Below are 25,133 nucleotides of genomic sequence, written 5' to 3' on the forward strand. Positions count from 1 at the left end.
ATAAATAAGTCAGTCTTTAAAAAGATGCGTTCAGAATTTCAGGAGAGAGGCAGCAGAGCGTTCAGCTGGCCCGGGTCCGTCTCTGTGGGGCCCTGCAGCCCCGGGTAGAATGTCTGCTGATGTCTGCGTTCATCTGGATGCCTCTTTGTGCTTCCAAATTCCTGCAGTCTGGGGCTCCAGCCTCACATCCAGCTGTCCCCCGAATGTGTGGATGCACACAGGTGTCCAGAAACGCACACACACGCACACACGGACTCTCCCGTTCCCGTCACGTGAGCAGGCATGTTCACTGTAATGGGGGAAACAAGATCGATGCGTCTGCAGGCGGTGGCTTCTCCACTGCTCTGGGGTTTACCTTCTGGGCCAGCTTCCACCCCAGGAAACCATCCGTGACCCCGCACGTCAGTCGCGGGCAGTACCCGACTTAGGATGGCTCCTCAGGGCTCCTCGGGGCTCCTCTGGGCTGCTCTGGGCTCCCCGGGGCTCCTCTGTGCTGCTCTGGGCTCCTCGGGGCTCCTCAGGGCTCCTCTGGGCTCCTCTGGGTTCCTCAGGGCTCCTCTGGGCTCCTCGGGGCTCCTCAGGGCTCCTCTAGGCTGCTCTGGGCTCCTCGGGGCTCCTCTGGGTTCCTCAGGGCTCCTCTGGGCTCCTCGGGGCTCCTCAGGGCTCCTCTGGGCTGCTCTGGGCTCCTCGGGGCTCCTCTGGGTTCCTCAGGGCTCCTCTGGGCTCCTCTGGGCTCCTCTGGGCTCCTCTGGGCTCCTCGGGGCTCCTCTGGGCTCCTTGGCTTCCCGACGGCAGGACGGTGGCCACGCCTTCAGCAGGGACGGCACCCGGAGTCTGAATGTGGATCTGTCCCAGCGCCGGGACCCTGGGCAGTGGGAGGGAGCCTGGTTCCTGGGCAGTCCTGCGGTGCCGGCGTGAGTTCCTGCCGCTCCCCCGTGCACTGGGTCGCCAAGAGGGTCGCAGTCCGTTCAGACTTCCAGTGTTTTCTGCTCCTGGTGGCTTTGCTGTGGGTGACCCTGCTGTGAGTCGAGGAGCGTCAGCTGCGGCCCTGACCCTGGCCGTGACCTTGCCTGTGAGTTTGTACCGCTTGGTTCTGGTGACCTTGACAGCAGCTTTTGGTGGGGAGCCCATGTGCAGTCCGCTCCCGCTGTTGGTCAACTTTTCTCAGCCACACGTTTTCTTTCTTATTTAAAATAGGTTGTTGACTCAATAGCAGGTATTCTTCACTTTTTAAAGGTTTACTTGTTTATTTGAAAGCCAGAGTGCCAGCGACAGAGAGAGAGAGAGAGAGAGAATGCTTCCATCAGCTGGTTCACTCTCCAAATGGCCACAACAGCTGAGGCTGGGCCAGGCCAGAGCCAGGAGTCATGAACCCCATCCAGGTCTCCCATGGGGGTGGCAAGAACTCAAGCACTTGAGGCCTCACCGGCTGCTTCCCAGGCACATTAGCAGGGAGCTGGCTTGGAAGCAGAGCAGCTGGGACCTGCATGGGCCCTGGTAAGATGTGGGTGTCCCCGGCAGCAGCTTAGCCTGCTGGCCCCGACGGCACCTGAACTGCAGGGCCTGGGTCCTCGGCGCCCCCAGGCCCGGCACAGAGCCCGGCACGCGGCAGGGCTTGAAGGGCCGCTGGGTGACAAGAGTCTTTTAAGGGGTCCGATTTTTCCTTCTAGCTCCTTCTCAGGGCCTAGTTGAGCTCTCTGTAAACGTGGCACCTGTCGGGTAGGGATTTGGGCTCCGCCCCCTCCTTGGAGGGTGGGCAGAGTGGTTCAGGACTAACGGCTGGACCCGAGCCTCCTGGGAAAGCTGTCACTCTCAGAGCAAAGGGACAGGGTCTCCCTGGGGTGCATCCCCCTGCAGAGCCCTGTACAGGGCCCTTCAGCCCAGGCGTCACAGGTGCAGGGCTGCATCTAACTGTGCTCTTGGCCCTGTGCGGTGAGGACCGGCCAGCGGCACCTCCCTTGCCGTGACCCCCGCCATGGGTCTAGGCTGCAGCTGCTGCTGCCCAGGGTGCCCTCCCCTTGCCTGTTAGCCGTGCTGGCTGTGACCTTGGATTTGGCCTCTGCCCCTCCTCTGTGGGATGGGGCCATCAGTGCACAGAGCTGGCTGTTTCCTACAAAGGGGCGCCGCCCAGCTGCCCTGACTCACGGGGTGTCTGGGCCTGGGAGCAGCCCTCTGCCGCTGGTGGTGATAAACTCCCTGGGGTGCTGGTGGGCTGCGCTCCCAGGTGCCCACTGCACCCTGTCTTGGCTGATTCTATCCCATCCTCCCTTCCCCGCCCCCTCCTGAGGGTTCCTGGTCACCTCTCAGGCCAACCATTTGCAGTCAAGTGCGTGACTCAGCTCTGCTTCCTTGGTGGGGGGTGGGGGGGTCCCTGAGACAGGCGAGGGGGAGAGCATCCGCCATACGGGGCAGCCAGTGGGAGGCCGTGGCCGGAGGCACGTAGGCACCTGGCAGGGTTCCTGGCACTCTGCAAGCGCCTAGCAGGTGGGAGTCCTTTCATAGCCTTCCCTCAGGCTGGCGCCGCCCTGGTTTAAGGATGCGAGGGTCAGAGGAGTCCAGGACGCCCCCGCCGCCCTGCGTCTCGCGCCCCCACCCGGCCCTCACTGTTGGAACGTTGGAATTCCGGAATCAGCCGCCTGCTTCTGTCTGCAAAGCCCCACAGTTAAGTTCATTTCCTTTGCCCGTCGCGTGTGCGTCTCCTCTCCGCGTTCTCAATCCTAAAACAGCCTGCGGTTCCGCCTCCTCTTGCTGTGTTTCAGCCGACTCAGCCTGAAACGGGTGTTTGGTTGGTTTGTTTATTCCTTGAGTGTGCGTGGAAGAGGCTGAGTGTGCCTCGTGTGTTCTATTTCGGTCTGGAGCTGGAGGCTGGAGGAAGTGGAGCAATCAGGGAGAGTGGAGACAGCTGAGTGTCCCGCCCGGCCCCGCCACGCCAGATGCCCGCCCGCACGGGGCTTTCCCAGGGCGACGTGCAGCCCCGAGCGCTCCCTGCCAGGCCTGGCTTCTCTGGGGAATCCCGGAGGCCCGGATGCTTCCCCGGGCGCACAGTCAACAGCACAGCCCTTGTCCTTGGTCTCCGCGTGGCTCACGCAAGCTGACCGGCACGGGGCAGCAGGGCCCAAGCCCTCACGCACGGGGCAGCAGGGCCCAAGCCCTCGCGCACGGGGCAGCAGGGAGGGGCCAGAGGTAGATCCGAGACCTGCTTTCCTCCCAGCCCCTGTCCCCTGCCCTGGGAGTCCTCTTGGTCTTTCTTGACATCCGACCAAAGGCAGTGGCCCTGTGGGTGGCCAGGCCTGGCGGTGGGGGAGGTGAGCAGAGGTCCACACAATGCCGCCGTGTAAGGTGGGGGTGTGGAGGTGCCGAGGGGCTCCCGAGGGCCCGCATCAGCCAGTGGGCGTGGCCAGGCAGCCCATGCCCGTGGCGCGTGGGGCAGGACAGGACGGCCGAGGTCCTGCGGAGCTGGGAGGCACCTCCATTTCTCGAGGGGCCTGAATCGAAGCAGCAGCCACTCTCCTCTTCCTGTCACAGCTCCCAGAAGGACCGTGGAAGTGCCCGTGGCTGGGCGGGGTCCCTGGAAGACACGGGCGCACTGGCTCACTGAATGAGCAGGGCAGGCCTGGCTGTGGCCAAGGATGAGCTTCAAAGCCGTGAGGAGCGAGAGAAACCCGGAGCACTGAGCCAGGAGGTGTGCCGTCCAGCCTCGGGCTGCGCGCGGCGGGACCGCTAGGGGCTGTGTCACAAGGGCATTGTGGGCATTTCCCTAGGGAGCTGCAGCAGTCGGGATGGCGGTGTGGCAGGAAGGAGAGGCCGAGCTGGCTGGGGTGGGAGCAGGGCGTGGTGAGCCGGGCCAGACCCCCCAGGGCCCCCGCAGGTGCACCTGCAACCAGGAATGGAGTCTCTTTCTCTGCCTGGTTTCCCAGGTGCGACCCTCGGTCCCGTAGTCTCCCTGACCCCGTGCAGGAAGGCCTGGGAAAGGTTTTTTTTTTTTTTTTTTTTTTTTTTTTTTTTCAAGATTCATTTATTGATTTGAAAGTCAGAGTTACACAGAGAGAGAAGGAGAGGCAGAGAAAGAGAGAGCGAGAGCGAGAGAGAGAGAGAGAGAGGTCTTCCATCCGCTGGTTCACTCCCCAATTGGCTGCAACAGCCGGAGCTGCGCTGATCCGAAGCCAGGAGCCAGGAGCTTCTTCTGGGTCTCCCACGTGGGTGCAGGGGCCCAAGGACTTGGGCCATCTTCCACTGCTTTCCCAGGCCATAGCAGAGAGCTGGATCAGAAGAGGAGCAGCCGGGACCCGAACCGGCGCCCATATGGGATGCTGGCACTGCAGGTGGATGTTTAACCTACTGCACCACGGCGCTGGCCCCTGCGGGGAGCGAGGTACCACGTGCTGCTTCCCACAGTCCCTTCCACTTCCAACCTCCCCCTCCTCGTTTCCAGCTCCGGTTCACGAGATTTGTTTTCAAAACTCATCCACTCCAGACCCTTCCTCCTGCAGCTGGGAGAAGGGGATCAGGACCTCAGGGCATCTGTGTGCTTCCTGACCTGACCTGACCCACCCCGAGAGCCCTGGGGGCACCCTTTGTGGTCATCTGGCCTAGCCTAGGAGGAGGGCGCTGCCGGCATGGGGGTGGGCAGGATGGCCGTGGAAACAGCGGGTGGAGGGTGAGGGTCAGCTGAGGGCAGGGGAGGGGAGAACCTGCTGGAGCCGCCGGCCATGTAGGGGCAAACCCCCGCCCTTGCTCCAGCCTCCCATAGCTTCCTCCCCAGGTGACCCTGCCCAGTCTGCCCGAAGCCACCTGCGCCCTCTCCCCAAGGTTCTTCCCTTGTGCTTCGCACCCTCTGTTCCCTTGGCCAAAAACACTCTTCCCTGCCCCCTCGGCAGCATTGGCTCGCCCCCCCACAAGGGGTGCCCCCCCCCAGTGCCATGCACAGCCGAGTCCGGTCGCCCTGGGGAGTCTGCGCTCCTCCCTTCCACTCTGTGCGGTGCTGGCCCAGCCTCTGGCCCCGAGCTCTGCCCTGGCTCCCTCTGCCCTCGGCTCCCAGCAGAGCAGGTCGGGCTGGCAGGTGCCCGGGGTGGACCTCACGGTGAGGGGGACACGGTAGCAGTTCCTTGGGCTGCTGTGCTGAGTGACGAGCCACGCCCCCACGTGGCCTAGGACCGCGCCAAGGCTTCCTCTTACAGGTGTGGGGCCCCAGGTCTGACGCGGGCTTCCTGGGCTGGAATTGAGGGCTGCTTGGGGCTGCGTCCCTTCTGGGGGCACATCTCTCCCCCCCGGTGTGGTCAGGCCAGGGCTTCTGCCCTTACCTCCCTCCTCTGCTCTGCCTCCCTCTTCCATTCAAGAGGGTGAGGGTGATTGCCCGGGGCCCGCCAGGGTAACCCAGGGTCACTGCCCCTTCGCAGGCAAGCCTCGATTTGATCCCAGGCTCTGGGGGTTGGCATGTGGTTACCTCCTTTCTTGGATGGCGAGGCCACCTTAGCTGGGGCCGGGCACCTCCTCCTCTGCCCACCTGCAGCCCAAGCTGGCTGGGCTTTGTGCTACTTGCCGCCGAGACACCTGTCTGGGGGATGGGGGTCAATGCTGCACCTGCCTGGTTGGAAGAGGGGAGGTGAGGGGAGGGTGGCCCTGGGAGCTTGGCGCCGCTGGTGGTGTTGGGCTGAGAGCCCCCGGGCCCCTGCCCGGTCCCCTGGAGAGAGCCTGGGTGATGACAGGTGTGGCCCCTCCAAGCCCAGCCTGTGTCTGCACCCTGAGCGTGGTGGGCTGTGTCTGAGGGTCCCTGTGACGGCGGGAGCATTTTCCACCACACACCCAGATGCTGGCCGGGAGCTGGTGTCTATTTCTCATGCAGCCCGGACTCCGGAGCTGGGAGTCCGCACAGCCTGGTCTGCTCCACGGGCAGGGGCTGAAGCAGGCATCCCCAGAGCCCAAGAGCTGGGGCCCGAGACCAGAGGTGGCCTGTGCCACAGGAGGAGGCCGTGACGGACACAGGAGCAGTTGTGCTGCCTGACGTGGCTCATCGTCCGCACTCCTGCCCTGAGCGTGCGTGCACGGGGCGCTGACCTCTCTGAGGCGCCTAGGGCCACATCCGGAAGCTGCGTGGGTTCCTCCTCCTCCAGGAGTGGGACGTGGGTGGGGCCCTTGGGGTCACAGTCTCTGAATAACCTGTGAGTAGTCTGGGAGCAAAAAAAGACTTTCCACCTTCCCACGCCTGAGATGTTAAAATACCCACTTTTCCACCGTGGGAGAACTTTCCTGGGGAAGGGGGGCCGAGACGCTGGGAACGAACTCTGTGCAGGGGCTTCTCCCGCCAGGATTGGATTTCAGTGGTCCTGGGGCGCCTTGCCATGGGAAAGGAGGCTCCCAGCATCCCCCGCGGCTCCCTGACCCCGGGCTGCTGGTTAAATATTAACAGCCTCGGCGCAGGGGGTTGGGGTCACAAGGGGTTCATGCCTTGCAGAGCTGGGCTTGGGGGACCTGGTTTCGGGAGGAGAGGAGCTGCCCTCTGGGTCTGTTGCTGGTGTTTGTCTCTCCAGAGGCTGCGACAGGAAGTGGTGGGAAGATCAAGGGACAAGGTGCAGGCCTGTGGCTCTGGGACCCTGGAGCAGGGGGCGCGAGTGCGGCCGGCCGCCTTGCCTGGCTCTCTGATTGAAGGTGCTGCCCCTACACAGGTGGAGGTTTTCTCTGACTAGGAAGAGCTGGCCGTGTGGACACAGCAGTGACACCCGGGTGGCAGCATTGTCGCTCTCCATGCAGAGCTGTGGGCCCCTTTGGGGCCCATGTTGTGGCACAGTGGCTTAGGCCGTGGTCGGTGACACCAGCATCCCAGATAGGAGTGCCGGAGCCAGAGCCAGCGCCCACTGCTCCACTCGGTGACGCGCCTGGGAAGGTGGCAGAGGACGGCCCGAGTGCCTGGGCCCCTGCACCCCCGTGGGAGACCTGGATGGAACAGGAGCTGCTGCCTTCTGCCTGGCACAGGCCCCGCCGTTAAGGCCATTTGGGGATTGAATGGGTAGAAGATTTCTCTCTCTCTCTGTCTTTCTCTCTCAGTCACTTTATCTTTTAAATAAATAACTCTTTAAAACAATTTATTTATTTATATTTTTAAGATTTATTTACTTGAAAGTCAGGGTTACACACAGAGAGAAGGAGAGGCAGAGAGAGAGAGAGAGAGAGAGAGAGGTCTTCCACCCGCTGGTTCACTCCCTAGTTGGCTGCAATGGCCGGAGCTGAGCTGATCTGAAGCCAGGAGCCAGGAGCTTCTTCCAGGTCTTCCACGCAGGCGCAGGGGCCCAAGGACCTGGGCCATCTTCTACTGCCTTCCCAGGCCACAGCAGAGAGCTGGATTGGAAGAGGAGCAGCCGGGACTTGAACCGGTGCCCGTATGGGATGCCGGCAGTGCAGGTGGTGGCTTTACCTGCTACGCCACAGCACTGGTCCCTAAAAACAATTTTAAAAGGAACATGAGCAGCTTACACTGTTGGCAGCACAGTGGCGCCATGCTCTGTGTTTGGGGTTTACCTTGGCCTCATCTATTAAACAACAACAACACGGCATTACTAGACACAGTTGCATCCCACACCATCGGCCCTTTGAAAGGGTCCAGTTCTCAAAGGTTCTGAACACGCCGTGCAGCCACCCTCGCTACCTTCCATCCCCCCAAATCAGCTCCACGCTCAGCAGTCACCCTGTTCCCTCGCTCCCTGGCTGATGGCAGCTTCTGTCCACTTCTGGTCCACTTCTGTCTCCATGTTCTGGGCACCGCCTGAAAATGGACTCACACACTGTGGGCTCTGACTGCTTATTGTATTTGAAAGGCAGGGTTACACACACACACACACAGAGAGAGAGAGAGAGAGAGAGAGAGAGAGAAACTCCCCAAACAGTCAAAACGGCTGGGACCGCGCCAGGCCAAAGCCAGGATGCTAGAACTCCATCCTGGTCTCCCATGTGGGTTCAGGGGCCCAAGAACTTGGGCATCTTTCACTGCTTTCCCAGACCCAATTGCGGGGAGCTGAAAGTGGAGCCTCTGGGACTTGAACTGACGCCTGTAGGGGATGTCAGTGCTGCGGGTGGCGGCTTAACCCTCCTGCCACAGCGCCGGCCCCCTACTTTTGCTTTTAGCTTAATTATTTCAAGGTTCCTCTGTGTCCTAGTGGGCGTCACGGCTTCCTTCCTCTTTATGGCCAGGTGACGTCCCTCGCGTGGGTCGCCCGTGTTTCTCTCTTCGTCAGCTCGTGGGTTTGTTTCCTTTTACTGACCGCTGTTAACAACGTTCCTGCATGGTGAGCGTTCGTGTACACGATCTTTGGGGACATCGCTTCCCATTTCTCTCTGATCACGGGGTGCAAACCCCATCTTCCTAGCGTCTGCCGACTGTTCCGAGGTGGCTGCGCTCCCGTTTCCCCACACCCCTGCCTGTCACTGTCTCTGGTGTTCTGCAGCGTCCTGGGGGTGGGACGTGCCGTGTGTGTTCCGCCTCCACCCACCGTGGCTCCTGCGGCCGGCTCACTGGCACCTGCGCGCCCCTCCTCACACGCGCCTCCTCCGTTTGTCTGATCAGCTGTCTAAGCAGGAATTACGGCGATAACTTGGCCTTTAGTCTGTAGCCATCTGGGGTGAGAGAATGGCCGGCTCGAACTTTCCATTTCTATTTGCACGGACTTTAGCATGCTGTGTTTCCCCAGAAATTCACATCCTGCACCTGCTTTCTCGCGGGCACTGCCCTGGTTGGCAGCGGATCTGTGTGGCCCTGAGCAGCTGTGCGAGGCTCCGTGGCCCGGGGGCCTCCGCTCACCTCTGGCTGGACGGCTGCTCTCCAGTTCTTGGGTTGTAAACAGTGCGACTGCTCTTTGGAGCCTGCCACCCACACGTCGTGTCCTTTAGGGCTCAGGAATTTGGGCGGGGCCTGGAGGGCTGGGTCTTCTACTCTTTGTAGCGTTTGCTGTGGTCACTGACAGTGCTGGAACGCCACTGGGGCCGGAAGGCGGGGGCGGCGCCTCACCTGGGGGCTGGCTTTGTTCCTCCCCTCGGGGACCCACATCCTCTGTGGCCTCTGCCTCCCTGCCCTCTGGTCGCTCTCTCATCAGCAGGTCAGTCAGAATTCTGTTTTTAAGAATTACTCATTTATTTATTGGAAAAGCAGAGTGATAGAAAGAGGTAGGGGCGGGGGGAGAGGAAGGGAGGGAGGAGGTGGGAGGTATAGTTCATCTCCCAAATGGCCACAATAGCCAGGGCTGGGCCAGGCCAAAGCCAGCAGCTCGGAACTCCATCTGGGTCTCCCACATGGGTCAGGGCCCCAGCCAGGTGCATTAGCAGGGAGCCGGATCAGAAGTGGAGCAGCCGGCACTCCGATGTGGGCTGCCGCGGTCGCAAGTGGCGGCGTAACCGGCTGCACCGTGGTGCCAGCCCCTGCGTCCGAATTCTTGATCTGGTATCTGACTTCTCAGGGTCTCGCTTCCACTGGGTCCCACGGGTCACCACAGGTCACGAGGTCAGCCCCTCAGCTCTGTGGGAGGGCAGAGTGTGGTGCAGAGGAGGAGGAACCGGCGGTGGCTGCTTTTGGCGGGAGATGTCGCACGACTGTGCACATCTCGCCCGCCTGTCTGGTGGGTTTGGAGTCAACGTGAATTTTCTCTAAGTGCAGGTGCGGGCTGCAGACTGGGGGAGGGGCTCAGGCGTGGCCCAGCGCCTCTGGAGCCAAAACGCCGGAAGTCCCTCCCCTGGAGCATCCCGCGGCACAGTCGGGAACGGGCACCAGTGTCAACAGCTTGCCGTGACGATGGACGCCCTCTGGGAAGTCTGGCTGGTCCCAGTCATCAAGAGGCACTGTGCCCATTTCACAGAAGGGGAGGCTGAGGCTGGGGGCTGAGCTGGCGGCTCTACGCCGTGCTGGGGGGACGACACGCGTCATGCAGGAGTCACCGTCTTCCTGCGCTGCTCTTGTCCCTGGGTGGGATGGGGAGTCCGGACCTGCCAGGGCCGAGGCGCCTGTGTCCTGTGCAGGAGCCCGCCTCTGCCGCGCGTGGTCTGTACGTGGACAGTTGGCGTCATCGGGCTGAGCCTCCCGCGCCTTGTCTGTACGCGGGGGACGATGGCTTTTCCAGGCCCGAGGGCTCTGGGGGAGGTTCCGAGGGGAGGCCCCTGGATTTTCAGGGCTGACAAAGGTGACAGAGGGCGTTTAGGTTCCTGGGGGCCTCTCCCCTCCAACCTCCGCCTCCTCCGTCCTCCCGGGGCTGGGTCAGGGAGGCCGCCGTGTTCAAAGTCAATGAAAACGTCTCAAAGGGCCTGTCCGGCGCCGCGTCCTGCTTGGACGGACCAGGCTTCTCTGAACAGGCTGGGGAGGCAGCTACTGGCTCTCGCTTGCCCAGCTGCCGGCTGCACGGGCTGCTGAGTAATCGCTGCCTGCCCCTCCCCCCGGGCCGGTGTCCCCCTCTCTCCCAGGGCCCTCGGAGCAAGCGCTGGCCTCCCAAGTGCGCCTGGAACCAAGTGCAGCCCGTGGCTCGGGGGCGAGGAGCCGCTGGATTCGTTGATTCATGGCTGAGTCAGCGCTGGCCCGGAGCATGCGGCCCAGCGCCCCGGCCTGCAGTGAGCGAATGTTTAGCATCGCTTGGCGGGCCTCCTGTGTTCCCCGGTTACCATTCATTGTTTTACTGTCCGTGGGGGCCTGCCACACTTCCCTGTAACCAGCAATTTCCCAGCAAGATCACCGCCCAGGTCTGCGACTTCTGGGCTGCGGTGCGGGTGCTTCCGACGGGGCCGGAGCCCGGCTCGGGAGGAGCGCCTGCTCCCACTCTGAGCGACGCCTCCTCTCCCATCTGCGGGTTCTGGAGGACAGCTGGCTGCTTCACGGCCGTCTTGGTGGCTCTCCCCTGCCAGGGAAGACATCAAGGCAAATCGGAGATGAAGGCAGCGGAAGTGCTGGTGTGTGGCTTGCGACGCTGCGTGGACGGCCCCCACGCCGGTCCTGGGACGGCCTCCAGCCGGACGCGGGGAACGGGCAGGTGTGGATGAGTCGTGGGAAACAGCCCCGTTGTTTTGATTCAGTTTGAACATGGAAGTCAAACTCGGGGTCTTCAGAATTCTGTGTGGCTCTGAGAAGACTTCCCATCACCTCCCTCTGTCAAACCAGGACCTAGCGTCGTAGACGTCACCAGCAGCTTTGGCTGAGGGGGGCGGGGGGCTGTGTCGCGTGTGTCATGGCTGCATTCATGGGTCGTGAGACCTGAAGCCAGGTGGTAGCCACACACTGCACGGTTGTCACTCTGCACTTCTATAACACAGTGCCCCGACTGCTGGTTTATGAAGGGTGGACATTCGCTTCTCTCGGTTCTGGGGGTCTCAAGTTCAAGATCAAGGCTTCAGCAGGGTCAGCATCTGCTAAGACGGCACCGGGCAGCTGTGCGCTCAAGTGGCTGAGGGCAGGAGGGCACCCAGGGCTCAAACCCAGCCCCTTAAGCCCTCTAAAGAGGGTGCATCCATTTGTGGGGTGGAGTCCTCGTGGCCCGAGCCCCTTGGGGTACTGAGTTTTGAGAGGGACACGTGGTGGAATGAGAAGGCCATGCCAAGGTGGCCACTGGCAAGTGAGTGTCAGTTACTCAGGAATGGCTTTGGAACCCACCTGGCAACGGAGCCTGCCTGGCAACAGGCTGTGATTGGTTGGGGCATAGACCACCCCTTGACCAGATTGGCTGGTCTTGGCTATATAAGGTGTTGTTCCAACTGTAATAAACCAGTCTGCGGGCTGCTCGCCTCAAGCCTGCTTTCACCCGACTCCCGGGGTCTGTGTGGTGACTCCGCGCCTCTTGCCCCCACCACGCTGCTCCTCTCAGAAACGAATGCACTGCAACATTGTTGAGAAATCAACGGCAACAGACACAGACACTCAAGTCATAGAGATAATCTAATCCAGCATCGTGAGAATCGGGATCCAGGATGTGTTGAGTGATGCCTAAACAGCAGGGTTCCGGGAGGGCCTGCGGTGGGGTGACCGCTGCGTCCATCACATGGTCCTGGTGATGCTGCCCGTCGCCGAGACGGGACCGGCACAGCTCCATTCTGTGCCCCCGACTTTGGGATGGGAGCGCCTGTCTTGTTCTGAGCCTGGCTCTTCCTCCCTCTGTAGGTTTCTGAGTGACCTGTTAATCTCCAGGACTTAGAGACATTGCAGACTTACTTCCTGCACCCTCTCTGAGTCTCGCACCTGTTGATTGCCTGGTGCACGTCTACTGCACACGGCAGAGTTAGACCCTGGCAGTCCTTCCAGACGGGCACGGCAGCACTCGACGAGGCTGGGTGGCAGCACTTTGCAGGGAGACGGGACTGGGGCCCACTGGAGACCCTCAACGAGAGGACATCCCCTGCCCAGCTCTGCTGAAGGCATAGTAGGTCACGTTCCAGTGAGCTGGATGTGTCGAAGGCTTGGAAATGATGACAGCTGTCCCCCAGAAGAGCTGTCTTTGTATACGGTGCAAGCTAGGGCTTGCAGTTGGCCTGCCTGGATTTGTCCTCAGGGTGTAACCCTGGCTGAACAACTCCACCTTTCTGAACCTCAATTTGAGAGCTGCACAGTGGCGTGGGCAAGGCGATGTGTCTTCTAGAGTTGTCATAAGGATCGGGTGACGTGATGCTGGTCACATCTCAGCCCAGAGCCCGGCCCAGGGCAAGTGCTCGGCAAGCAGTCAGAGTGTCTGAGCAGAAAGTGGATCGTAATTCCCGGGAAAACCAGTCACTCCAGGAATGATAGAGACTGGCAGTGTCCTGGGGTTGTTCATCATTTATTGCCTGCCTGGCACGACCTAGGAGCTAAAATGTAGTAACTGACTATTGAGGGATCCGAAGTATTAAAACTGAATCCTGATAATTAAAAGTTCACAGAAGGGGGGCCGGCGCTGTGGTGTAGCAGGTAAGGCCACCACCTGCACTGTCAGCAGCCCATATGGGCACCGGTTTGGGTCCCGGCTGCTCCACTTCTAATCCAGCTCTCTGCTATGGCCTGGGAAAGCAGAAGAAGATGGCCCAAGTTCTTGGGAGACCTGGAAGAAGCTCCTGGCTCCTGGCTCCTGGCTTCAGATGATTGGCACAGCTCCAGCTGTTGCGGCCATCTGGGGAGTGAACTAGCAGATGGAAGACCCCCTGCCCCGCCTCTGCCTCTCTGCGCCTCTGCCTTTCAAATAAATAAATTAGTCTGTTTAAAAAAAAAGTACACAGGAGATATTGTGAAGACTTGGTATACCAGAATTCTATATCCAAGAAATGTAAAATTCTACCTATCCACCCATCCACCCACCCATCCGATAATACCCATCCACCTATCTATTCATCCATCTACCCCTCACCCATCCATCTACCCCTCACCCATCCATACTACCCACCCACCTGTCTACCCATCCATCCATTCACCCGTTTGCCCATACATCTATCCATCCATTCGTCCATCTGTCTGTCCATCTGCTCTTTGTCCATCCACCCACTCATCCACTCACGTACCCATCCATCCATCCACCCACCCACCCAACCATCCCCCCACCCATCCTCCATCCTCTACAGGGTCAGTGGCGGTTTTGCGCACAGTGAGGAGGAGAGAATACCCCATGAAGAACAGTCCAGGAAGCTGCGTCCTAACCCTCAGTGGGCTCAGGAAGAAATCGCGTGGTGGACCTGGGCGTGCCCACACTCATGCTCAGTTGCCTGGGCCCAGCGCCTTGGCAGCTTCCTGACTGAATGACCGGGGGACACCACGGTCTCATCACATATCGAGTGCAGATGGTCTCCCCACAACTCAGGGCTGTGAGGAGGGAGGGGTGTGCCTGGGGCCTCTGGGACAGGGCCAGTCACGTGACAAATCATCTAGCCGCCGTCACCTTCTGCTCCTCAGCTCTCTCGCAGCAGTGTAAGCTAATTCCCGCCCGCCCGCCCTTTCCCAGGGACCCCTGAGCGTTTGGAAGACGGGTCTGGCTCACGGCGGCTCCCTACTTCCCGGTGCTCTCCGGCACTCCCTTTCTTTCCATAGCTCCTTAGGGGCCTCGGTGCCTGCATTTTTGTCCAACAAACTAATTTGGGGGCCCAGTGGGCTCCATGGCACTGCCCACTCCCCGTGAGGCCCCATCCTAGGCTGTGGGGTGGCTGAGCCACGACCTGGCTAACCCAGAGCCCGTGTCTCCTCTCTCACAGGGAGTCGGACCTCTTCCTGCTTGACAGCCGCACCCTCTGGGCCTCGGAGGAGGGGTGGCTGGTCTTCGACATCACGGCCACCAGCAACCACTGGGTGGTCAACCCTCGGCACAACCTGGGCCTGCAGCTCTCGGTGGAGACTCTGGATGGTGAGTGTCTTGGCCACTGCCCCACCACTGCCCTCCTGCACCCAAGCCCCAGACTTCAGGGGATCTTGGCAGGGAGCCTGCTTGTTCCCCGCAGAGCAGGCTTCCCTGGCCCTTCCGAACCAGTCCCCACCTGCCAGTCTTTGGATCCAACCCAAGGTGGCACCTTTCCCCTCTGCATGAGAGGACCACACAGTTGGCCACAGCTGGATTGGGTCCCTCTTGTTAGACTTGCAATCCTGGGCCCCGTTCAGATCTGCTGCATAGGAACCTGCACTTGAACTAGAATCCCGATGTGACATCTGTATCCCTGGCGGTCTCCAGGGGCCGGTGCAGGCTCTGCAGGCGCCTGCCGCGCAGTGTTCTGGGCTGCCCTGCACCCTGGAGGGGGTTTGCAGGCACCCCTGACCTCTTCCACACTAGGTGCTGGCTCATCTCCCCATTGTGACTCCCAGATGTCTCCAGACACTGCCAGCTGTCCCCTGGGTGGGGGGTGCACTGACGAGGACCCCCACACAGAGCAGGACGTCAGTCCCTTCAGTGTGATTCTGAGTCTCAGATTCTTGGAGAATCCACGCTCGGCCTCCCCACAGCGCGCACCCCCACCGCAGTCCACCTGCTTTGGGAAGGGCAGATGGGGAGGTGGGGGGGGCCTCGGCCACTGAGCTCTTGTGAGATTAAGACATTCCTACGGGAAGAGTTTTAGAAACAGTGCTGAGACGCACATAGGAATCCCCTGCCTCCCACGGGGCGTTGGCTACCGTGCAGATTTCTGGTCTCACAGCCCCGAGGTCAAGCCGGGGCTGCTGGCTCCCCGAAGGTGGCGTGAGTGGTGAGGGCCTGGAGCAGACCCTGACTTTGCTACATACTCCTGAAACAGGAGCTGCCCCCGCCCCCCCGTCACTGCCACCTAAGGGACTCTCCTGTCCCTGGCCTGGGTGACCAGATGTCTCCGGTCTTCACCTCTTACAAACAGGGCTGCAGCGGCAAACCTTGGTACACGGGCATCTTTTTTCAGCTGAGTGAGTGCAGCTCTGGGGTAAATTCCTGACTGTGAGATTGTCTGTCTCTGGCTCCCACGGGTTTGTCAGGCTGCCGCCCTGTGGGGCCATTTGTGCACATGCACACACAGGTGTACACACGTGCAGTGCACGCACACACGTGCACACAACACATGCACACCCAGCAATACCCGCGGGTGCGCGTTGCTGCTGCCTTGCTGGTTCAAGTTCAGATTGTCCGTCTTGCCAGTGCGATAGGCGACAACGGCGTCCTGCAGTCTGGCCTCTGTGAGTCGCGGTTCTTCCCTGGGTCCTGCCTGCTCGTCCGCCTGCCGCCTCTCTGATGTGCTCAGTCTGGCTTCTTGATTCCGGTTCTTTGACATTAGAGCAACAACTCATTTCCCAACTCGTGGTTTTGTTCTCACTCTGCTCCTGCTGGGTTTTGCCGGCGGGTTCTGACGCCGTTGAAGAAGTGTTTCCGTCGTGGCTCCTGGGTTTCACCTCTTTGCCTTCCCAACGGAGGCCCCTGCTTCGGTCTGGAGCTTGGGGGAGGCTGGCCAGGGTCCTGGGGAGGCTCGGAAGTGCGCTCTGGGCTCCCCTTCTGTCCCTTTGTCCAGGCCTGACGAAGGGGCAGTGGGTGGGGGTGGACAGGAGCCCATGGAGGCTGAGTGAGGGAGGCCACGTGGGGCGGGTCCAGGCGCACACCCGGGACTCTGCTCTCCATCACCTCCCTCCCCCCTTTCCACACCCTGGAGGCTTAGAGGGGATCTGGAAGGTGCTGGAATTTTCCGTGGATCTATAGCAGGGGTTGGCAAACTGCACCTTCCAATAAGAAGTCAGCCTGCAGCCTGGTTTTTGTTTGTTTGTTTGTTTTTAAGATTTATTTGAAAGGCAGAATGACGGAAGGAGAAACAGAGAGAGAAGGAGGTTTTCAGTCTGCTGGTTCTCTCCCCAGTGGCCACGCTGGCCAGGAGCTCCATCCAGATCTCCCATGTGGGTGCAGGGGCCCGAGCGCATGGCACATCTTCCCTGCTTCCTCCCCGCATTCGCAGGGAGCTGGATTGGAAGCAGAGCCGTGGGACTCAAACCCACATTCTGATGTCCAAGCAGCGGCCATGACACCAGCCCCTAGCGCGTGTGTGGGGTTGCTTATTTGCCAGCGGGAAGAACAGTTTCATGGAGAAAAACCAAGAAGAATATAGGATCTCAGGGCACGTGGGTGATACGACAGTGTCCACCAGTGATGTCCCGTCGGCACAGCCGTGCTCACTGGGTTGCGGTTGTCTGCGGCTGCTTTTTTAACAGAAGAGTTGAGGCGCAGTAAGAGACCCGACGTCCTGCCGAGCTGAAAATACTCAGTGTTTGCAGAAATATATTTACAGAAAAAAGTCTGTGACCTGGGCGCTATGCCACCATTTCTCAAACCGTGTGCCACGACGTGTCAGTAGGCACCCCAGGGGCAAAGGACGGGTTTCGCGGTCAGGGGAGGTGTGCGAGATGCTGGGTCAGATAAATGGGCCCCGCAGGACTTCTCAGGGCCTTTATCCCGCCACTTTCCTCTGAGGCTCTTTGTGTGGGGGGGGGGTTGCACAGAGGAGCCCCAGCCTTAGCAGGCGTGAGACGCACTCTACGCTTGTTTCTCCTTAAAAACTCCTGCAGAAAATACTGGGGGTGAGATCAAAATGAGGCAATGAAGCCGGGTGAGCTTGGTTCCCCTCGTCGGTGACAGTTCCCTGGACTTGTGGCTCCTGGCCTTGAACTCAGCCCCGCCAGGTCCTGTGTTCTCTGTCCTGCCGCCCGCCCTGCAGGCTGAGGGAGCCCAGGTTTCATTTTCCTCCCAAGTGACCCGGCCCTGTGGCCAGCTGCTCCCGGCTTCAGGCCTGCTGTCCTCCTCCTCCCCCACTGGCCTCTTTTGCATGCAGCTTCTGTCTCGCTCGAGGCTGTGGACAAGGCCAGTGGATAGAGCCCAGGCCCGGAAGCAGACTCCCCAGGTTCGAGTCCCAGCTGCACCCTGGCTCACGCAGGTGCACTGAGGTGTGCAGCGTGTGCCGGCTGCTGAGCCCCGGGTGTCGTTACCGCCGTCTCCTGTGTCCGTCACGGTGACCCCGCCGGGCAGGTGCTGTTCCCAACACCCCGTCCCACAGTGGGGGAACTGAGAGCCCACTGAAGACCCCTGTCCATCCCTGTGAACTGATGGCTGCAGGACACTGGGTAGAGTCAGGGCAAGGCTTCCATGCTGTCCCCTTGTCCTCACAACATAGGCTCCCCATCTCCTTCCCTCCCAGTCAAGGCACTAGGGGTGGGCATGGGTGCTGCCCAGGGACCCCCTGGGAGCGGTCAGGGAGGCGTACCAAGGCCACGTGGCTGCCTGAGTTTGCCCACACTGGGGATGAGCTGAGACACACGGGAGCCCCGCACGGAAGGCTGTGCCCTCAGAGCTCTGGGAATTCTGTTTCCCCCGTACAGTTCTTGAGCCATCAGGGACCCCTGGGGGTACACGGGGCGTGCTGACTCCCAGGCTCGAGGCTGCCCGCCCCCCACGATGGCGAGGCCCCGAGTGTGGGCCCAGGAATGTGCTGTATGTCACAAGTTCTGTGGGAAACTCGCGCCTGGCGGGGGCAGCTGGCAGGGCGCAGCCTGGCGTCTGGGGCCCTAGCTTGTGAGTTGGCAGCGCCTGAGCCGATGGAGCCCCCTCGGGTCCCAGCTCCACACCTGTCTCCGTTGGCTGTCTCCAGATGAGAGCCAGTGGGGCATGCTGGGGAGTCGGAGGTCATCGCACAGCTTGGTATGCGTGTACCAGGTCTGAGCTGCTTGGAGAGACCCAGTCCCTGCCTGGGCCCCTCCTCCCGGGACTGGCTCAGCATCACAGCCCCGACAGGCCCCGGGGGAGCCGGGTCCCAGCGCGGCAGTGCCCGAGCCCAGGCCCTGTCTGGGGAAGGAGACCTGGCCCTCAGTCCTGACCCTGACTCCAGTGGCATCTCGCAGCCACTGGGCCGCGCTCTTGCCGCCCGCAGAGGGTCCCCAGGTGGCTGCAGGGCCCTCGTCCTCCACCCAGACAATGGGTGCCTTGGTGGTAGTGGCCCAGGCCAGTTCCCTCCATTCTAGCCAGCGGGCTCTCTGGACCCGCCTCGGGAAGCCATGAGCCCTGCTCTCCCGCAGCCCCGTGGAGCCCTCCCTCTCCTTCCATCTGGCCATGGCGGGCGGTCTTGAGGTCAGAGGTGCCCTTCCGAGACCACCCAGGAGGCGTGTGAGGCGTGCGTGCGTTCCCTCTCCCCAGCTGCGGCCCTCCTGTGAGTCACCCCCGCAGCACAGCTGGCTTCCGCTCCGGGGCCACGTGCCCGCACTGCGGGGGAGGCAGGGAGCCCGGAAACTCGGCAGCACCTGTGGCTCATCAGGAGCAGCCCGGGCGGGGTCTTGCCTCCCCCAGGGAGGGGCAGCGGGGAAGAGTGGACGAGAGGCCACCCGGAGGGCGAATGGAGCACTGGGGGTAGGAGTGGGGGGGCGGGAGCTCCAGGCCACGTGCAGCACGCACCAGCCGCCCCTACACACGCCCTGGAGCCCAGTGTCCAAGTGTCAGGCTGTGCGGTCTCGGTAGCCTGTCCAACCCCTCGCACCTGCTCCTTCCTGCTTCCGTGATAACATGCCCTACTTCATAGGCAAGGAGGAGGAGGAGGAGGAGGGTGAAGATGCCGGGCCCCGGCCTGGCACCCATCCGTGCTCTTAGCATCACTGTTGTGGTTGTGGTGTGGTCCTCACGAGAACCGAGCCCACCCGGCACGGTTGTCACCCCCATCACGCCAGAGACCCAGAAAGCAGGGGAACTCGGCCCCCCTGGAGCATCTGACCCCAGCCCCCACCCCCAACCCCTGCTGGGAGGCCTCCCGAGGGGTGGGGCTGTCGGGAGGGCCGTGTGGACCTGATGGGCACCAGGTTCGTGCCTCCTGCGCTCCGGGAGCTGCGCTCGTCCCCGCGCCGTCCTGGGAAGCCAAGCGTTTACAGGGGCCCGGGAGGCGGGCGAGACTGCGAAGTGGCCGGGGCTGCCTGGGCCCCAGGGCTCCGCCCTCCAGTGAAGGCGTCTTTTCCACCCGTGTTGGTTCGGGATGAGCAGAATCCTGGCTGGGTTAACAGCCCGAGATTCCCTTTGGTACTGAAGGCTCGCGCTTTGTCCTCTGACTCTTAGGGATGCTGGGACATTTTCATGGTTTTTGGGTGTCAGGGAAGGGCTCTCCCCTGGCCCCTGGCCGCGGGTGTAGACTCAGCTTCCCACAGCCAGTGGTCTCCGTCCCCTCCCTCACCCCTCATCCGAAGCACCTGTGTGCACCTGTTTTGGGCGCCTGGCGGCCAGCCTGGAGGAAGCAGACTCCACTGTGCTGGGGCTGCCAGGCAGGTGTGTGATGAGCAGGGCCTTATCCTGGGGCTTCCACCTCCGCACTGCCCTCACTGCAGGCCGCTGGAGACCCCGATCCCTGCACACACACGCACCTGAGACGTGGACTCCAGCCTCTGGTCCTGGCTCCCAATGTCCTCTCCTTTCCCTTGGGGGCCCGGGAGGGCCGCACCAGGCAGCCCCGCCCCTCTCCTGTGGCCTCGGTTGCCCAGGTTGCATCTCCTTGGTGGACCCTGTCCCCTGCTCCTCCCGGCACTCACTCTACTTCTCCTGAGCCCCAAGGCCACGGGGGCATCTCCTCCCCACACCCTGTCCCTGCTTCCCGAAGCTGCCTGGAGTCAGATACTTGGGTGTTTGGGGGTCTGTGTGCAGAGACCCCAAGCATCTCCCCACAAGGACATGCCCGTCCCACGTCCTGGCCTCCCTAGGGTGGGCGTGCATGGCATTTGAGTGCTCGGAGAGCGCTGGCTGTCCCAGGGCAGTGCCAGGCCCAGCGGCTGGGGAGGTGACCCACTGGCCCGCAAAGCTGGCTGGTTCGCGAGCCCGCCCACCGCGCGGGGCCGCCTCCAAGGTGCCTTCGCCGCCTTTCATATCCTGTTTTGTCCAGAGGCCGGAGGCGGAGAGAAAGGGCCTGGGGAGCGGGCGCCGGGTTTGGGTCCTTTTGAGGCTGGGTGGGCAGTGGAGGTGGTGAGGACGGCGCTGGGCGATGGAGGCTGGGCGGATGTCGCGAGCGTTAACGATGTCCCCCTTCGTCACTCGGGCCTTGGTCCATCGAGAGAAGTGGCTGCAGTTAATGTTTTCCACAATTAATGAGGAACATTCTTGTGCTGTGGGCCTCAGAGGGGCAGCCAATGGCCCGGGGCCTGGAACACAAAGAAGCCACAAGAAACTGAGAGGCCGCCTCTCCGCGGGCGGGCTGCGTCCCGCCGCTCCGCTCTCAGGAGTCTCCCAGGAGCTCATGGGCCCCTCTGGGCTGGGTGGACGACTCTGCTCGGGCCACCCAGGGGCCGCCCTGCGCCGCTGCCCTGTCCCCAGTTCACCTCCCAGCGCCTGCATCTGCGCACGCCGCTCTGGGACGGCCTTGCCCGTCTGGGCCTCGGCGCATCCCTCCGGCTCCAGCCCCTGGAGGCCCCACAGCCACAACTGGACAGGCGCTCCGGGTCTCTGGGGGTCCTCCCTGCCGACATCGCCGGCCCCCTTGGTGACGGTGTAGCGGCTAAGCTTGTGTCAACCGGACTGGGTCCTGGACCCGTCTCTGCCCTCTGACCCCACAGGCCCAAAGCACACAGCCTCACGCCTATGACCTCCCTTTGGGCAGCTGCGAGTGCAGGGTGGTGGCCCCTCCCCGGGAGGTCACGGTGAGGGGCAGCGCACGTGCCGGGCGCCTGGTGCAGGGCGGGCAACGTCAGGGTTTGTGTTCCGTTTTTGCTGAGAACGGACAAGGACTAGAACTGATTGTGTGAAGAACCCAGTGCAGCCGATGACAGAGCCTAAGCCTGTCGTATCTCGCGGGGATGTCTGTGGGCGGGTCGGGGCTTGGCGGGGGTGGGACCAGCCGACTTCTCCTGAAAGCACCAGCGGTGCTCACTTCTTAGCTCTGCCATGGCCTGAAAGTGCACACACGGTGCCTTGGCTGTGTTCCAATAAAACTTTATGTGTAGCAGTAGGCAGGGGGCTGTGGTTTGCTCGCTGCTGACCTGGGGATGGACAGGGGCCAGGACTTGGCCCCTCGGCCCCGTCATCTCGCGCACTGGCCCTCTGTCCGAGACGCAGGAGGCAGGAGGAATGCTGCTGACTTCCTGGGCCTGCCCCCCACCCCCGCCCTGAGGTGGGAGGGGTCTTTGGCGGTCTGTGTGGGTGGAGGAAGGCCAGGGAGCAGGGGGCTGGGCCTGCCTGCCAGCGGCGCGCCCCACGCACCTGCCGCACTCAGCTGCCCTCCCTGTCGGGCCTCTTCCACTCAGCCCTGGGCCCTAGAGGCCCGGCCTGGTCAGGCGGCTTCCCGGGCCTCCACTTCAGGCTGTTGAACAGGTGGACCGAGCGCAACAGGCGTCACTTAGGGAAGTCGCACCAGCGCCGTCTGCGGGATGTTGCTGAACAGCCGCTCACACTGGAGGCCACCAGGGGACGCCGGGGAGGCCACTCCATGCCCCGCGACGGGCATCACGGCGACACACGCCCGCGCTGTCGGGCTGGAAGAAGAGCAACGCCGTGCAGACGTCACCGAGCCCACGCCGAAGTCCGTTCGTGTGAAACGTCTGGAAAATACGCAGCTTTGGGAATGTGAGCAGGTCAGCGTCGCCCGAGGCTGGCAGCCGGGGAGACGGGACCCAAACAGCGGGCGCCGGAGACAGAGCAGCCTGGCTGGGACAGGAGGGGGTCCTGGGTCCTCGTGTGCACGGAGCTCCCCTGGCCTCTCTTGTGGCTCAGCAGTGGCTACCCAGACATTGCCACCTGCCTCCTGGGGGTCGCGTCCCCTGAATCAAAAAGCCAGCACGAGGAGTTTTTGGGGTGCTGTCCTGTGTCTGGTGGGGAGGTGTTTACCCAGACCTGCACCTGTGCGAACACAGGATTGCATGATCGTTCCCCCAGATATCAGCTTCATTGACTGTTAATCTAAGAGCGAAATGTAAAAGGCAGCCAAGCAGAAGTAACCACAGGGAGGCAAGTCCTGAGCTCGCTGGAGACACCGGGGCCCGTGCGTGCGGTAGACCAGATGCTCTGCCCCTGCAGGGGCGCCGTTAGCTATGCCTCCAGGGAACCTTTCTGTTCCCGCCCTAAGGAGAAACGCTTGGCAGATCAAAGACAGGATGCTGAGAAAATTTGAATTTTATGATTTTTAAAGATTTATTCCTTTTATTTGGAAGGTGAAATCACACATACACACACACACACACACACACACACACGGGGCGGTGGGGGGTCATTCCCCAGATGCTCACAACAGCCAGGGCTGGGCCAGACTGAAGCCAGGAGCCGGGAACTCCTCCAGGACTCGCGTGTGGCTAACAGGCCCCACGTGCTTGAGGCGCATCAGCAGGGCCTGGATTGGAAGCGGAGCACCGGAGCACCGGGTCTCCCCCGTGGCGACCTCACCTGCTGTGCCACAACGCCCACTCCTAAACTTGAGTTTCAGATAAACAACAGATAATTGTCTTAAGTGTATCCCATATCACAAACTTTGATTTATCTGAAATTCAAAATTAGCATTTTTTTTTTTTTAATTTGCAATATCTGGCTGTTCTTGGGCAAATCTTCAGACCTTTTTTTTTTTTTTTTTTTTAAAGCTCATTAACCTACAGTTAAATATAAGGCTTTCCCAGTTTCCGAAAGATGTGGATTTCTTGCTTTTGTCTTCCTCCTCGGGTTAGTGACTTCCCCCACCTCAGCCCGAGCCTCACGCCAGGTCGGCTCCCTCTGTGGTGCCCCTCCAAGGGGACACTGACCCTGAGTGCCCCGTGCGCTCTCGCGGCCGCCTGTGCTGGGGGCGCTCGCTCCGCGCTTCTTCGTGCTCCGCCCCTCACTCAGCAGCCCATCCGGGCACTTCCTATCTTTCAGCCTCACCAGAGCCTGGGCCTGCCCGGTTCCTGCTGGCTGTGAACACGCATGCACTTGAGTGACATCGGCGAGGGCGGTGTTCAGGCAGCCGCTCTGTGCGTCACGGCGTACCTCCTGCCGTCACTGGCGGTCTCGTCTCCCCGTTAAGCGCTGCCTACCCCTGGTTCTGCTGTCCAGGACTTAGCTGTCCATGGCGGCCTTTGGGCTGGTCTGGGGAGCGCGTGTGTCAGTCCCAGCCCTCAGCCGGGGCGCTGTGCCTGTCTGGAGACATTTCTGCTGTCCACACTGGTTGGGGGGGGGGTGGAGGCCAGCAATGCCGCTCAACGTCCAGCAGTGGCCAGGCAGCCCCGTGGTCCCCGTGGCCACTGTAGAAGCTCTTCTGTGTCCAGACGACCTGCCTGGGCTGGGCCAGTGGGCAAGAGGGATTGTCCCGACCCTAAGACGCGGAGCTGGTTGGAGCAGGACAGTGATATGTATGAGGGTCCCAGAGCATGGGCAATGCTCCCTGGTCCCATCTGTCACCAACACAGCACCCAGGTGGACCTGTCACCCCTGCCCGGAGTCTCGTGGTCTCTGAGGCCCTGCGTGTCTCAGCCCCGCCTGCTTCCCTCCTGCCCCTCACCCACTCTCTCCAGCCTCGTCCCCTTCCCTGTTCCCCAAACTCGTCGTGTCTGGTTTGTGGGCGTGGCATTGGCCGCTGCCAGTGTCCTTCCCTGCCCGCCCCGCTCCCTCTGCCGAGGTCCTCGGCCTCTCCAAGATGCCTTGGAGACACCCTGGTTACATGCCCAGCCCTGTCTGAGGTTCCTTCCCCAGACACAGCAGTGAGCCTGTGCCTGTCACCTGTTGGCAGGTGCACACCTCGTCCAGCCCCTGGCACATAGCAGGCTCTCAACAAATGGTCGTCGACAGAACTGATCCATGGCAAAGCTGCTTGTCCAAGGCCAGGTGGGAGGGGTGGGGTGGGGCACGCGTCTGTTGCGGGTTTGCCATATGTGCAGCTCCCCCAGGGGCACCAGGCAGGGGGTGGCCACGTATCATTGACAGGGAGATTTGCCCATGCACACGTCACAAGCAGGTGTGTGTGGACTCACTCCTGTGTGTGTGTGTTTGCACACTTATGTGTGGGTGATCTTGGAGGTTTGTGTGGAACCACACCCGTGTGTGCCCTTGCACACTTGTGGGTGGGTGAACCTGGAGGTTTGTGTGTGCTCACACCCGTGTGTGTCCTTGCACACTTATGTGTGGGTGATCTTGGAGGTTTGTGTGCGCTCACACCCGTGTGTGTCCTTGCACACTTGTGGGTGAACTTGGAGGTTTGTGTGTGCTCACACCTGTGTATGTCCTTGCACACTTGTGGGTGGATGAACTTGGAGGTTTGTGTGCGCTCACACCCGTGTGTGTCCTTGCACACTTGTGGGTGGGTGAACCTGGAGGTTTGTGTGGAACCACACCTATGTGTGCCCTTGCACACTTGGTGAACCTGGAGGTTTGTGTGCGCTCACACCCGTGTGTGTCCTTGCACACTTGTGGGTGGGTGAACTTGGAGGTTTGTGTGGAACCACACCCGTGTGTGTCCTTGCACACTTGTGGGTGAACCTTGAGGTTTGTGTGCGCTCACACCCGTGTGTGTCCTTGCACACTTGTGGGTGAACCTGGAGGTTTGTGTGTGCTCACACCCGTGTGTGTCCTTGCACACTTGTGGGTAAACTTGCAAGGCCCTGTGCTCCATTTGACCTTGTGCTGTCGCCATCTTCAAGTCCCTCTTTGGACAAGAGGGTCTCAGGTTTGGTTTTGCGCTGACCTGGGAATTCCGCGGCCAGTCCCGATGCCCAGGTTCCTGGGCCCCCTTTCTCCTCTGTGGTTTGCTGCTTGCAGCCGTGA

General features: G+C 61.5%; 1 protein-coding gene across 1 annotated transcript in view; it reads left to right on the forward strand.

The window, feature by feature from the left end:
* BMP7 (bone morphogenetic protein 7) overlaps nt 1-25,133 on the forward strand; it is an 81,038-nt gene that overhangs the window by 40,613 nt on the left and 15,292 nt on the right. The window contains exon 3 of the mRNA XM_070051400.2: nt 14,164-14,312. Coding sequence (XP_069907501.1) covers nt 14,164-14,312 — 149 coding nt within the window. The remainder of the gene's footprint in view (nt 1-14,163; nt 14,313-25,133) is intronic.

Source organism: Oryctolagus cuniculus, chromosome 11 (assembly GCF_051225735.1).
Source record: "Oryctolagus cuniculus isolate XC-2025 breed Fujian yellow rabbit chromosome 11, ASM5122573v1, whole genome shotgun sequence".
Lineage (NCBI taxonomy): Eukaryota > Metazoa > Chordata > Mammalia > Lagomorpha > Leporidae > Oryctolagus > Oryctolagus cuniculus.